The sequence below is a fragment of the Mobula birostris genome, chromosome 12, assembly GCF_030028105.1.
Source record: "Mobula birostris isolate sMobBir1 chromosome 12, sMobBir1.hap1, whole genome shotgun sequence".
NCBI lineage: Eukaryota > Metazoa > Chordata > Chondrichthyes > Myliobatiformes > Myliobatidae > Mobula > Mobula birostris.
The window spans coordinates 50,148,958-50,165,209 of NC_092381.1; the positions used below are offsets into that span (position 1 = coordinate 50,148,958).

Here is a 16,252-nt window from a genome sequence, read left to right on the forward strand (position 1 = left end):
GAATGAGGTTGGGGTACTTGGAGGCACAAGATAAAATAGGTCAAAGTCAGGATGGATTCCTTAAGGGGAAATCCTGCCTGACAAATCTGCTGGAATTCTCTGAATAACAGGCAGGATAGACAAAGGAGAATTGATGGATGTTGTTTACTTGGATTTTCTGAAGGTCTTTGACAAGGTACCACACATGAGGCTGTTTAACAAGATAAGAACCTATGGTATTAAGGAAAGATACTAGCATGGATAGAAGATTGGCTGACTGGCAGGAGGCAAAGAATAAAGGGAGCTTATTCTGGTTGTCAGCTGGTGACTAGTGGTGTTCTACAGGGGTCAGTATAGGGACCCCTTCTTTTCATGTTATATGTCAATGATTGGAATGACAGAATTGATGACTTTGTGGTCAAGTTTGCAGATAATATAAGGATGGGTGGAGAGACAGATAGTGTTGAGGAAGCAGTGAGTCTGCAGAAGGACTTGGACAGATTAGGAGAATAGAAAATAGAAAATAAAATGGCAAATGTAATATAGTGTAGAGAAGTGTGTGGTCATGTTCTTTGGTAGAAGAAATAGGGGTGTGGACTATTTTCTAAATGGGGAGAAAATTTAAAAAATCAGAGGTTCAAAGTGACTTGGGAGTCCTTGTGCAGTATTGCCAAAAGATCAACTTACAGGTTGATTCAGTGGTAAGGAAGGCAAATGCAATGTTGGCATTCATTTCGAGAAGAATAAAGCATAAGAGCAAGGATGTAATGCTGGGATTTTATAAGGCATTGGTTTGACTGAGGTTGAAGTCTTGTGAGTAGTTTTGGACTCCATACCTCAGAAAAGATGTGTTGGCATTGGAGAGGGTCCAGATGAGGTTAATGAGAACGATTCCTGGAATAAAAAGGTTAATGTCTGAAGAACATTGACGGCTCTGGGCCTGTACTTGCTCGAGTTTCAAAGAATGAGGGGATATCTCATTGAAACCTGTAGAATATTGAAAAGCCCTAATAGAATGGATGTGCAGTGAGTGGTTCCTGTAGTGAAAATAGGGACATCCATTTAGAACAGAGAAGGAATTTCTTTAGCCAGAGGGTAGTGGATCTGTGGAATTCATTGCCAGAGGTAGTTTTGGAGGCCAAGTCATTAAGTATATTTAAAGTGGAGGTTGATAGGTTCTTAGTTAGTCAGGGCATTAAAGGTTTCTGAGAAAAGACAGGACAATGCCACATGGATTGTGCCTTTTATGGCTGTAGAGCATTGAGAAAGGGGATCAACAAAGCATCGGTAGCTTGATGTGAGGTTCAATTAGCATCAAGCAAGACCTGTTCTAACACCTGTTTCTCGGTGTAAGTCATCTCAAAGCTGTTCTTTCAGGGGTCTGGGTTAATTCCAGATTATTTTTGGAAATGACAATAGTTGACATGATTTTTAAATGCATTAGTTTTTCAATGTAGATTAAGGAAGAAGTCAGCTTCAAAATCTTTTATATTTTTCCAACCTTCCACTGAATGCCTTTTCTTCTTATCAGTCTTACAAAGTCTTGCCAGGTAGCCAATTATACTTTATACTTTATTGTCGCCAAACAATTGATACTAGAGCATACGATCATCACAGCAATATTTGATTCTGCACTTCGCGCTCCCTGGAGTACAAATCAAAGGTAAATATTAAAAATTTAAATTATAAATCATAAATAGAAAATAGAAAAGGGAAAGTAAGGTAGTGCAAAAAAACCGAGAGGCAGGTCCGGATATTTGGAGGGTACGGCCCAGATCCGGGTCAGGATCCGTTCAGCAGTCTTATCACAGTTAGAAAGAAGCTGTTCCCAAATCTGGCCGTACGAGTCTTCAAGCTCCTGAGCCTTCTCCCGGAGGGAAGAGGGACGAAAAGTGTGTTGGCTGGGTGGGTTATGTCCTTAATTATCCTGGCAGCACTGCTCCGATAGCGTGCAGTGTAAAGTGAGTCCAAGGACTGAAGATTGGTTTGTGTGATGTGCTGGGCTGTGTTCACGTTCTTCTGCAGCTTCTTCCGGTCTTGGACAGGACAACTTCCATACCAGGTTGTGATGCACCCTAGACGAATGCTTTTTATGGTGCATTTATAAAAATTAGTGAGGGTTTTAGGGGACAGGCCAAATTTCTTTAACTTTCTCAGGAAGTAAAGGCGCTGGTGGGCCTTCTTGGCAGTGGACTCTGCTTGGTTGGACCAAGTCAGTAACTGTCACTCATTATTTGAATCCCTGGGCAGATATTAGTACAGTATAGGATTTCCATTTTCATATCATAGCCAAGCTGGATGATCATCTTTCTCTTTGTTCCCACTTCTAATTTCTGACTTCCCTTTTTTTCCTGTTCAAGTTCTCAATTTTGAATAAATCCTGATCTATATGACCTTGTACCAGACCCATGAAGGGTTTATAGGTCTTAATGATATACATTAATTACAGAAGATACTGCAGCCAAATCAACTACTGTACATAATGTCCTTATAGTAGTGAAATATCTGAATACACTCTTCAGGAGGTACATAACCCATCCAATATAACGCTAAGCCACATTATGTAGCTAATACGATAAGGGTGCAAAAATTTGGTGGGAGTGATATCTATTTAATAAAGGACTTGAAGGAGGAGAGTAGTTAGAAAGCTGGAAACAGTTAAGGATGAAATTCCAGTGCCTCATGCCTTGGCAGCTAAAAATATGAAACAATTAAATTTGGGAATAATCCAGAAGCCAGAATTATAGGGCCTCATATTTTCAAAGGTTATTGAGCTAGAAGTGATTTCAGTTACTTTTCACTTCAAAGTTAAAATTACTTCTCATGTTCCTAGTAGTGTGCTCAAAACAGGAGGCTTTTCTTTTCAACACCAATCAAAACCTTATTGTACAGCAAGGGATGCAAGATTCCTCATAAAGCAATCTGTCACAATGACACCTCTATTTATCCTTTTGACCCAAAGTGCGTCACCTGGAAACAAACTTTATTTCAACCCCAAAGCCCCTAAAACACCAGGGTCAGTAAGTTGACCCCGTGTCAGTCACCACTGAAGCCCATTGCTGGTTGTAATGCAAGGTGCAGACAGGTCCTGCAAGTCACCAGTCCATGTACAATGAAAATCTTGCAATAGTATCTCCTGTTAGATTTGGAGTCTCAAGGAAAGCACTATTGACCTGAGGAATACATCACTTCATTGGTCTGACACCTGTTTTATCTGGTAAGACTTCAATATACTTCTGACTCCAGCATTCATAATGCCTGAAATGGAGCAGAATAAATAGAAGATAAATAATCTAAATCTTCAGCCAGGATAGCTCGTCTTCCCTGGTCTATCACAGTGAAGATTTATTTTGGAAACCAAAAATATTGACTTTCAGCATCTGCAATCACAAAATATCAAACCATGAATATTTAATTTCTAGGTAAGTATTAATGAATAAGTAAAATTAAATGTAAAATTAATAAGTAAAATGTTTTTGCTTATATGAAGTAATGAATCACATTCATCTCATCTGCACGGAGGACGGAAGTACTGCATATGGATTGTCTTATCATATAGTGCATAAGATGATAAGAGGCACAGATAGAGTGGAAGCTAGTGACTTTTCTCAGGGCAGCAATTCTCATTCTCTCTCTCTCTCTCTCTCTCTCTCTCTCTCTCTCTCTCTCTCTCTCTCTCACACACACACTCTCTCTCACACTCTCTCTCTCACACACATTATATATATAAAAAATCGCCCAACTCCTGACCGTGGATCCCACCTTATCCAACTCTGGTTCCAGTGGCCCTGCACGCACCCCTGACCCTGCTGCCTCCTGCTAGGACCTTAGTTTGATTGGACACCCCCAGACTGTGGAGTTCACTGTCTCCAACACCAGCTCTGATGACCCTGGACTCCTCCAGAGCAGTGACACAATTGTCACCAACCCCAGTTCCAACAGCCCTGAGTGGATTCAAACCTTGGATTCCACAGCTACCAACTCCGGTTCCTACGACCCCAGACACCTTCAGACTGCAAATTGTGCGGGCTGGGCCTGTGGCTGTGGCTCTGGCTCTGGCTCCAGCCTGGATCTCGGCTGCCAGCCAAGACCTTCCTTGCTGCTGCTGCCGCTGCTGGCCCCTGGGTTCCCCTTCCCCTTCCCCAGAACCATTCTCCAACCCCAAGTTTCTTCGACTCTACTCTTGGATCCTCAGAGCCTCCATCTTCCTACCACCCCTCATTCCCTGAACACCCCAACCCTCCCCCTTCCTCTGACAACTCTTCTTCCCCTTTCAGTCCCAGTTCTAATCCATGCTGTCTCTTCACCATTCCCGCCGACCTCCGACCTTCCCCTCACTGAGGCAACAATTCTGTCCTTAGCAAGGGCTTGACCTTTGTCTTGCATTGCCCGTGCCTCAGCGAGTTCCACACCCATTACACCAAACTCTTCTGTTGTCTCCATCTCAGAGCCTACTTCATTGGTAAGAATTCCGCACCCCACACCGATGATCCTTTCTCCTGTCTCCAACCCTTCTCCTCTTCTTGGAGACCCTGCTGCCCCAGAATCCTGCTTCTATTTCTGTGAATATGATTAGATCACAAGTAGAACAATTTCTACATCTCATGGGTTAGTTGTACTTTTAGCCCAGAAGCATCTGTTTTTGCTCATTTTGTGCACTGGCTATGGACTGATTGGCCTCCTCCTCCTGTGCTGTATGAAGCTATGAAATAAATTTCTCCACTGGGTTAATTCATTACCTGGTTTAACTCTTAACCTTCTGGTTCAGTGTTCAGTCTCAAAGTTCCATGTCTAGGCCCTGCTTAGGGTTGACTTCAGTTGGAGGAGTGTAGGCACAATAGTTCTTTCAAGTATTTCTGGATCTGGAGGAGGAAGGTGTCACCCTGCCATCCTGGTTCTAGTTTACCACACAGCTGTTGTTGCTAGATTGTTCCTGTGTGCATCACCAATCCTGGTCAAATCTGCTTCTCTTCTGATGCTTCCGGTCATCTATTTTTGAAATAACCCGTTGAATCTTCCTAGAATGACATGGAGAATGGCTGTTTTGTTTAGCTACTAATTATAGAACTGCTGTTCAGGCTGAAATCAGCACATTTGTAATGGGTAGGCGGGTGTGGGAACTGGAATATATTTTAGGGTTCACTTTTAATGGAGAAAAATTATAATTCCATGGAATGTATAGCTAGTTGCAGCAGCTGGTGTGGCTGTCTATTATTAGGCTGCATTCAACTCCACTTGACTTAGAAATGCAGATGTTCTAATGCTGCACCCAAGCAGGTCTGCACGTAATGGGAAATTATTCAGCATGAGCCCGATGTTGGAGATATTATGGGACATACCCCATTTGCACATTTAAAAAAAAAACTAGAATGTACAATAATTTTCAAAACTTGTACTAAAACTGGTTCAGCTCAGTTCTGTAATGATCTATGCCCTGCAGCAATGCATCTTCAAGATGAGACAAATGGCAAATTCATTGATCTGGTTTGAATCATGTAATGTGATTGAAAATTCACAATCCTATAGTTGCATTAAACTTGCACAAGTGTTTAGCAGACATCGTCCAATAAGTACATGGAACAGATTCTACGTAATAGGAGCAAAATTTTATTCACTTACTGCAAGTTGTTCCACAATACAAGTTTTGGTTGGCCAGAGAAAATGATCATTGGCCCTTCTATCTAGTTCCAAGTGTGTTATTACTTCATATCTTTATGTTGTATGCAGTAGTTAGAGTTGAACCATTTTGCTACTGATCCAATCTTCTAAAAAAGTAATATTCTATCAATCTGATGCATGCACTTGAGAATTTCATCTTAGGTGAAAATGTGGTTCATATTAGAAGGATGTCTGCTCCAACATTTTTTTGGTCCTTATCATCAGATGAAATACTTGTTATATTGAGGAGTTGAAGTGATTCATACAATATAATCTTTCACAGAACTGTGTGTCCTTCTGCTGTCCATTAAATTTGCCAATTCATACCTTTGAAGCAATCCTGTTATAAGATTTAGAGAAAAGAGCACTTTGCAACCTGGTCAGCAACGTATTCTTGAATAGTGAACCTAAAATGTTTTCCACATTTGATGATGTCTGAACAATCTCTATACTCAAAGTCCATTTATGGCATCCAATTTGCCACTTAAATGTAGCTGATTCCATGATTTCATTTTATGCCTGGATTTTGACTTGAAATGAGCACGAATTGAGGCTCTTTATGGCATTGGTTAGACTGTACTTGGAGTATTGTGAGCATCTTTGGGCCCCCTATCTAAGAAAGGATGTGCTGGCATTGGAGAGGGGCCAGAGGAGGTTCACAGGAATGATCATGGGAATTTAAGTGTTAATGTTTGAGTAGCTTTTGATGGTCCTGGGTATGCACGCTGGAGTTTAAAAGAATAAGGGGAGAATCTTATTGAAGCCTACCGAATATTAAAAGGCCTGGATAGAGTGTACGTTGAGAGGATGTTTCCTATAATGGGAGAGCCTAGGACCAGAGGGCACACCTTCAGAAAAGAATGATGTCCCTACAGGCCAGGGATGAGGAGGAATTTCTTTAGTCAGAGGCTGGTGGATCTGTGGAACTCATTGCCAATGACAGCTGTGGAGGCCAAGTCATTGGGTATATTTAAAGTGGAATTTGATAGTTTCTTGATTAGTCAAGGCATCAGTGGTTACAGAGGGAAGGCAGTAGAATGGGGTTGAGAGGGATAATAAATCAGCCATGATGGAATAGACTTGAGGGGCCAAGTAGCCTAATTCTGCTCCTATTTCTTGTGATTTTCTGCTATAACTTCCTTGTCTCCCGAGATAGGAGGTCTTGACAGCATTTGAATTTCCCACTTTCAATGCTCAGCTCAATTTTCAGGCAATTTGTATTGACACTGTACTGCAACTCAAAATGTTTAAAGTAGTAGAAGGCCTAAAGAATAATTGGGAATTAGTCTTACATGGTAAAGAAGGAAATGGAAGTGATAGGGTCAGTGATCAAGACAGACAAGGGTAACCTATTGTCTCCTTGAATACTTCACATGGCTTGTCAACATTTTGAGTGATCTTCTGAACTTAGAATACTATGTCAGTGTGTCACTTTCTCAGTTTTGTTTATTTAACATGATTTAGTAAGAAATAGCTGATAACACCAAAAGATGGCATTTATCCATTAGTTGAAATATAGTCGTGTAACAAATACATATAATCGACAATTCAAATGAAACATTAGCCATTCTAAATTCAAGTGACCCATGTGTTACAGCGGTTTGACTAATGGTAATTTTCCCTTATGGAATTTGCAAATTTATACAAAAAACCTGATATATAGAACAATTCTTGTTTAAAAAGAAAACTGAAAGAAATGGAGGCACAGCTTATGGACGTTATTCCCTAGATATCTTCATTTCTTCTCCCTAACTTTCAGTTTCAGTCAATCCCTGTTCTTGAAAATATCTTGGAAAACAAAATTGTATACGATGGAATCTGAAACACAAACAGAAGTGCTGGAAGAATTAGGCCAGTGATTGGCATGTGTGGAAGAGAAACCAACGGGTTCTTTCATTTTTTCTTGAAGATATGAAACAAAGAAGATTAATACTTTGGAGGAACTTAACCAGTCAAACATCATCCATAGGGTAAAAGAATTGTTGATGTTTCAGGTTGAAACTCTGCATCAGGGCCCAAGTGCAGCAGGTCTTACACCCAATACTTCCCCACCCCGCACTCCTCATCTAATCACAACCACTTGGCCAACTGACTTCCTCCATCAGATTGTTCATTGCTTCGTATTCCAGCATCCGCAGTCTCTGGTGTCTCCTCGCCAATTATTATTAATTCAGCCCTAAACTAAAGACTTACAGGGAAATACCCTCCAATTAAACTGGCTTAAATTGAAGTTAAATCCAGAATTTTAAGTGAAGGTGCTGATCATTACTTTCCTGATGTCTCATTGCAACTCATTTGTGCAATTTCTCTTTGCTTACCCTCAATAATTAGTTTTCACTCATAAATGGGAATACAATCTTGACTCCTTCTGCTGGTCTTAATTATTTACACTGAATTTGTTGTTAAACTCATTCTGCACGTGTGTGAATGAGATCAGAATATATTTACACATAACTAAGCAACAGGTTCTACAAACAAATAATTTGGTGTGCAACCAGATTTGATCCTCACAGGAAATTACTGTTTTAATGGTAACAATAAGAATCTGTCATTTTACCATGTGGCCTTTGAAATCTTTTATAAAGACCTTAACTACCAGTCATTGTGACTCCATTTCCAGGAGCATTTAAAGGCGCCAAGTTTGTTGTTTGATTGCAGGTAATAACATGACTTGCATTCACTGGGCCATTTATGTTTAAAGATTAAACTTGATGGAAAACATTACTGAGCTAGATTAATGCCTTGTCTGAACTTCTCTGGCATAAAGTTTCTCATGAAATCAATCCTGTTTTATATTTTATTTAACTTAAATAAGCCTACAAACACATGAAATACCGAAGTGGCCACTTGAGAGATGTACTTTGTTTTAAGGCACGTATCTCCCTTTCTTTGTTGTAGTCTCACTGGACTGGGCACTTAAAATAACCAAGAGTGACACTGCATAATCCTATTGTAAGAATTGCTGGAGTCCATAAGTGGACAACTGACTCTTGTCTACTTCACGTTTGGTGGGAAGCCATGCATTATCTCACTTGACATCCTTTGACAGCTGAGATAAGAATCACAGAAGAGGCGGGCTATTGGAGAACATTGTGTTACTCACCATCTCTCACTCAACTTGAGTGACATCATGGTGTGGCAGTTGGTGTGATACTGTTGCAACTCGGGGCAGAGTTCAGAGTTCATTCCAGTGTCCTCTGTAAGAAAGTTTGTACGTTCTTCCCATGTGCACATGGGTTTCCTCCAGGTGCTCCAGTTTTCTCCCATAGTCCAAAGACTTACCAGTCAGTAGGTTAATTGGTCCTTGTAAAATGTCCTGTGATTAGGCTAGGGTTAAATAGACCAGTTGCTGGGCGGTGCTGTCCATTGGACTAGAAGAGCCTGTTCCATGCTGTCTCTGTAAATAAATAAATAAACAAACATAGTGAACACCAGCCTAGAAATTGAAGAGGCATGATTTAATCTATGTTCAATTGCACAAGCTTTCACTTCCTGGTAAAACTGTGTGCATTTAGAATTGCATTTAGCACTGCTGTATGTTACTCACCTTCACTCAACTGACTATGTTACAGTGCAAATAACGCAATGGACCTTTGCTCTCTGGCTGATAGATATTGGAGTTTTTGGATGCAACCTTGGCCTTTGGTGAACTTATTTACTGCTTCTTTCTTACATTTATGTCTGTTAAGAAGTGAGATTCTGGTGACACCAGGAAACCTGACCCTACCGCTACCAGCTGATGGCAGAGAGCAGAATGTGCCTAGAAACAAAGATGTGCCCAGATCCAGAACTCTTCAGTAACCCTGTATCAAAAGCACTCCAGGTTGATGTACTTGCAAGCCCAGGTTTTCCCAGACTAATACATGAAGATACGAGAAAATCTGTGGGAAGGCCACAGTCATACCCTCATACCTAGACATCTCTCTCCATTGAGGTCAAGTTCAGCTTGAATTTTGACTTCCTCATTACCGGTCTTGTCAACTGCTCCAGAAAACCTCTGTTCTTTCTCCCAATTTGCTGCTCACTATAGCATCAGAAATCTATAGCCACTGTATGTGCCCAGAGATGACAGCAAATCTTTTAACTTCAGTGAGAAGCAAGTTTCATCTTGGGTGCTGGGATTTGCCAAGAGCATACCAGTTCAGAATTGAGGGACATGAGATACAAGCTGAAGAATGGCAGGAACAAGGGCAGTAGAAGGGTGACAGAATGTTGGGGGTCCACTTTCTGCACTGACAGTGTCATCTCCTGAGTAGAAGTTCTGATGTATTTCCCTATTCAGAATGCAAAAATTTGCCAAAAACCACATTTAGTTGAGCCTGAACCTATCCAGAACTGTACTGATTCTGTTTAGCACACAGTTCTAGGTGCAAACCAACAAAGCATTGCTACTAAAAAGGTTCTGGCCAATTTTGTGACTTTGGTATAGAATCCAATGTGTAATTAATATTCTACACACCATTATATCTAGTGCAAGTTTAGTGAACTAGAGGAAAGATAGAAACTAATTTACGGTCAAACTCTGTAACAGGCCTGAAGGATGTCAATTTATTTTGTAGATGTTTCTTACTTCCTAGCCAGATAATAATGGCCTCTTCTTTTCTCCCTTCAGTACAACTATTGTGCCGTCCAATATCAGGATTATCAATGGCTACATCACAGTGGAACCTGCACGTGAACCATCACATCGACAGAAGCAACATCCCATCTTCAACTCTACTGCAACAGCCACAGTCCCATCAGCAATGGCACTCATCTCTGGGGTGGCCTGCTTAATCTGGAGTCTGTTGTGGCCCTCGTGACCCGCTGAACATTTTACCTTAACCCATAACTTGTTTGTTTTATTTAAGAGAGAAACTTTAAAGAGATTTCTGATGCTAGGTGACAGAACTTCTCGCAGTTACACATAGGAAGTGCCTTTTCCTCAGCTCAGCAGACGCTCAAGGCCTAATTACATCAGGTCCATCAGGTTCTCGGTGACAACACAGAAGAGCATAAGATGAAATTCTAAAGCTCGGACAGCCACAATATGACAGCATCTTCTTTTTGTAGAAGGGTATTTTTCCCCATGATGTTATGGGGCATTGTAAATTTACTTTTCAAAGTTTATTTGTTCACATGAATAATGTATATTTATTCCCCATCAAATGTTAAATTTTTTGTGTATATGATTCCATAACATATAAAAAGTTCAACGTTTTACCACAATCTAACCAGCCAAGATGAATTTTCTACCAAAGGTCTGCTAGTAGATGGAAAATGTACAAAAAGGTGCCTTTTCACCAGCCCTGTTTGCTCTCACAAGTCTTTAATGATTCGATTGATTGTTCATTATATCTAGGAGCTCTGAAGACAATTGTTGAAGTTTTGGTACTAAAGACACCATTAATGCAGGGATTGATAAAGAACAATTGGATATTTTGCTGGAAAAGCATAGATAGGCAATCCACAGCTGAACCAAATGCAACAGGTGGCCGGTAACCTTACTCAACTAGGTTTACACCTGCATTACAAAAGGTGAGATCACACAGGAGCTTCCATTTTACAGCCATCATGAGGCATCAGTACTGCCACTTTACTACCCGAAGCACCAATGCTGATGTGGACAGTCTGCAAGAAAAACTCATTACATTTAGAGTTGAATTTGCATATGAAAGAATGGCTGCATTCATGCTCATATTTTTTAGAGGAGATTAAGAACTTCCATTTATTCTATATGCTTGATCTTTTCTGGTTTCCCTATTTGGAGTATCATCACTATTGTTGAACAGAGAACCACAGGAAATAAGACAGATGCAACAATAGGTTCATGGCAAGCTCCAAGATAAACAACTGATAAACCTGGTTTTGATTGATCAGTCTCATTGGTGGCACAAACAGCACCCATGTTCTTCAAATGACATACTCTAAGTCTTTAGAAATAAGTAGGTGGGGTTTTCATTTACTATCCCATTTGAAAGGGGGAAATTCAAGGCATCCCCAATACAGCAAAAGATATCTGCTACGTTACTGTGTTCAGGGCTGTTCTGAGACTTCAATCCTTAAGCAGGCTGCCTTCTTCTCATTCTACATGTTTGTGGATAAATCTATGTGATACAATGCTTCAGGAATTATAAGAGCTGATGTCTGATCTGAACTGATTGCAATTGGAAACACTCATGAGACAAAAATGGAAAAAGTTGGCCAAGCTTGCTGGTGGCATCCAGTAATCACTGCCGGAGAGTACCTGCAAGCTACGTCAGACTGAAGTTAGTTACTACTTTGACTCACAGATGTACAATCATTTGAGGGAGGTGCTTCATGTGAAATCATTATTCAACCTGCCCCCTTTGAACACTCTAAAAGTGCCCTAGCAAGAATATTAGGCCCAGTCAGTGGTCCGCTCCACAAGTACGTGTGCAGATGGGAAAAAGTATCACCCACCTCCACTATACTCACCCAGACTAGAAATGCTACCACTGGAGTCATCAGTGATCGGCATCTACAAGGGGGCAGGCAGGCACATCAGTAGAGCTAGCTTGTCTAGGCTAGTCCAATCTGCCTCGCATGGTAGAGATTATTCTGCCTGTGCACCACAAGAGTTGAAGGGCTGGGAATTAATTTACTGGGCTCTAAAGTCAGTCATTCTGCCTTCAGTAGAAACGATAAAATCTCTTCCTCAATCAGTTCAGCCCCATTAATGATTGGGCCGACAAGAAGGCCAAAGTGTGGTATTACAGATGTCTGTCAAGGGTACAGTCACTGAACTAGTCTAGAATTTTCCCTGATACAATTCCTTGATTATGGAGATTGATGGAGTACCTACTCTTAGAAGAACCTAAATGGACTAGCCATTCCCAGCAAGCAGGTTGCGGCTCCACCATGCGTGAGAAATTCCTTAGGAAATCTGGGCTTTCTTACTGAATCTGAAAATATTGCATACTATTTTAATGGTGTTAGTTGCAATACTCAATTTGATCTGAAAATCTGTCCTTTTCAATTTCTTTAAACATTCTCTTCATACAGTTTATTATAGTTGTCTGTATAATTTCACAATATCTCCCAAGTTCACAGATACCCCTTTCTGTGTCAAAGTTTACTTACAGAATATTTCTCAGCTGATGAGCACATCTGATAATTTACACTTCCAAATCCTGCGATGACCCTCCGGTCCATCATTATTTAACCACATTCATGGTAAATGATTAAATTTGACCTTTCCCCAGTTCAACAAATCCTCAGATTGACTTAGCAACTTTTGTTGAACTCCTGTTCCTTTTTACTGCCAAACTAGTTAATAAAAAATACTCCCACATAACCCTCCATTTAAGTAATGGCAAGTTAACCTCCTGGGTTGGGGAAACTTGAGACAAAGAGTAGGAGTGCATCAGATAGTTTGCTTTCTCTCCTCAGAGACCAAACACCTAGTCAGACATACCTTGTAAAAGGGCATTTGCTGTTGACAGGATGCTGCCACAAACAGTTTACTATCCCCATGGAATAAATCAGACAAAAAAAAAATGGCAGCAGGAAAGAGATTTCCAGTGGAGTACCTCCGGGCTGAGACAATGTGGCAAATACAGGCACTGCACAGCATGCCTTTCACTCTTGGCTTTGCCTCAAAAATAAATCGACAAGTGCATTGGTTCCATGCCAGCACCCAACTGGAAACCGTCCATGTTCTCCTGTGTCACTTTCTCTTCTGTTTGCTCATGTTGCTCTCACTGGGCCCCTCACCTTACATCTTTCATCTTGCCATTTTGTTTTCTGATCTTTAAGTGAGACTTTCGCTATACATGCCAGTTTCTAAGTAGGTGGGTGAGCTCTGCTGGCAACGCTGCTGTGTTATCAGGGATTAGGATAAATAGGAAGGATCCTTGGTGGTAAAGTAGTCTCACTTTATCAATCCACCACAACTAGACAACACCCATGTTACAGTGGCAGTTCTATATTATTTTTTTACAGTCAGCCAGAGTCTTTGTTTCAGTTTAACCCAATTATGAAGGCAATAATTTGAGTTTTTGTTTTATTCTTGGTATCGTTGTGCATCGGATTGAGCAGGTGGCAAAGCAAGAACCTGCTCAGTTGCAATCCTTCCATTCAGTCAACTCTGTTAGGCTCATGAAAACACGAGCATACCAATTAAAGGCTTGGACTTTGAAACCTCTTTATGAGTTAATAAGAACATGGGCAATTTAATTAAGACTTCAGCTCTGGATTCCCACCCATGACTTACTTGTCAGGAATCTACCTCTCCTTAAAAGTATTTAACGACTCTGTTTGCACTGAGCCTTGGGAAGAGAGTTCCTCACGTGCCTCAGAGAGAAAATCACCTCAAATTGTGTGTGACCCAAGAATTCAGGATTTTCCCCACAAGAAACATCACCTTCATATCTACCTTATCAAAACTCAAGGATTTTGTATGTTTCAATCAAATTCACATTATTAAACTCCAGCAGATACAAACCTAGCCTGTCTGATCATTCCGCATTTGACAGCATACAATTTCAGGTATCTGTCTAACAAAGCTTGGCTGAAACACTTCCAACACATTAAAATCCTTCTTTAGATGAGATCAACACTGCACCATATGTGGTCTCACCATAGTTTAAGATAACCAAAACATAGCCTTCCCATTTTTGTATTCAGACCTCTCACTAAAGAATGGCATCCCATCAGTTTTTTTAATGACATGCTGTGCCTGTATGTAATGCCTTAACCTTGAAGATTTCTGCACCTTGTGGATCTACACCCAACTATGGCCTGGCACTTTTTGGAATGACAGAAGGATTTTATAATAAAAACTATAATTGCATACCATATGTGCCTTTTTCCACTCCTAAAATACACAGACTGCTATCATCTTTGCAGTATTGTGCATCATCAGGGGAACACAGATCATCTGAGTCCCTGTAGTAAAGGCAAATCAGTACCAAAAACAAAGCTGTTCAAATGGTCCAACTTTTGCTAACTGCTTCTTATCACCAATTAAGTATTAGTTCTGGGAGTTTAATGATCAAAATTGTGATGTGTCCAGAGAGTTCCGAATGAACCTTCAAATGTCCTTTGATGATATTGCTTCTATTTTGTCAATGTTTAGAGCTTAATATTGAGCAATTGTCAGTAGAAAAGAAAATTAATGACAAAGTAATGCAAGAGCTTTACATAACTTCCAAAGCATCCTCTTGACTAAGGTTCAGCAAGGTAACCCGAGACGTCAACCACCAGAAGTGATCATTTGCTTTGACTCTGTTGACTTCTACAGAGATGTCACTGCACTTTTCCATTACTTGTTAAAGATTTAATATGGACCATTATCAATATTGAAATATTACAGTAAAGAATAGATCTGTACACTCACCAAACACAAGGACTGTTATGAATTAGTTGGTATGCATTAAGTTATTACAGATACAAAATATTTTATTTTTTTCATCTGTTTTGGCATACTTGTAACATATTTTGTTGCTTTTCTCAGCACATTGTTGTAAAAGATTCTATTAATGTTATTTTTTCCAGAAATATTATTTTTTTAGTGTAATGTAATGCTGTATTGTAACAAATCAGAAATAAGTATTAGGGTAATACAACCAAGTCAAAGTTTTGCAGAAAAAGGCAAGATGGTAAGAGGAAGTGGATTGACTCCATAGTGAGCGTTAATGAAAGGATCTTATAAATTTAATTCAATGTGTTTATAGATATCATAACTGATTTAAACATTTTGTATTCTTGTAGAATGTAAGTACAGATGCTCACTCAGTATTTTTTTCTTCTTTTTAGCTATATATCAATGGCCCTACTTACATGGAGATGTGGCTTAATAAGCTGTTGAATTCGGGCATTTGCATTTGCCAGAGGTTCACCGGTTTTACAATTCCATTAACATGTTATTACGTAAATATTATTCAAATTTGCCCTGTAAAAGGTAACTTTATTTGACAGAAATATTTTAATTATTTGCTATTTAAAAATCATGCTTGAACCATTAAAATTTCTACCCATGGAACCATTTTGCATTTTTTCACTTAACATTATCACAAATTGGGTGGCGATGTCGATGTTTTAATATTATGAAGTTTGAAAATTGTAATTCCTGGTTGTATTCAGTGGAAAAGTGTTAGGGATTCAGACAGACTGATTCATTCCAGACAGAATGATAGAATGGAATTAACACGTTCAATGTAAATATGGCCATAGTTTGCATTAATCATATGAATGTAGAAGCATACCAAACCTGATCAAGAATTACTTTGTTTACAGTTCATGTGACTGTACTTGTCACAAAATTGTGATTTTGTTTTTGGAAAAAAAAGATAATATAAAGAGTCAATAAATCATTATAATTTCATAACTATCTCCTGAGATTCTCAAATGCATCAGAAAGTTCCTTAAAAATGATGCTCTTGCTGCCACCTTGTGACAGAAGGCAGTATTAACAAGGCAAGACTGCCGATTTTACTAAGCATGACATTTCTTTGATTTCACAAAGTATCTTTATGTTGCAATCATCAATGGTTTTCCAACAATAACATGTGAGTTTGAAATAACATCTTAAAAGGAAATCCACAATGAAAAATGTAAATGTCTGCGAGAGAAAAAAGAATCAGTGCCATTTGGAATTCAGCAACATACTGGC

The 16,252-nt window shown here is 39.7% G+C and overlaps 1 protein-coding gene across 1 annotated transcript in view; it reads left to right on the plus strand.

The window, feature by feature from the left end:
• trabd2b (TraB domain containing 2B) overlaps positions 1–15,967 on the plus strand; it is a 425,448-nt gene extending 409,481 nt beyond the window's left edge. Inside the window, exon 7 of the mRNA XM_072273776.1 lies at positions 10,250–15,967. Within this exon, the coding sequence (XP_072129877.1) occupies positions 10,250–10,439 (190 nt within the window). The 3' untranslated portion in view covers positions 10,440–15,967. The remainder of the gene's footprint in view (positions 1–10,249) is intronic.
• The last annotated feature ends 285 nt before the right edge of the window (positions 15,968–16,252 follow it).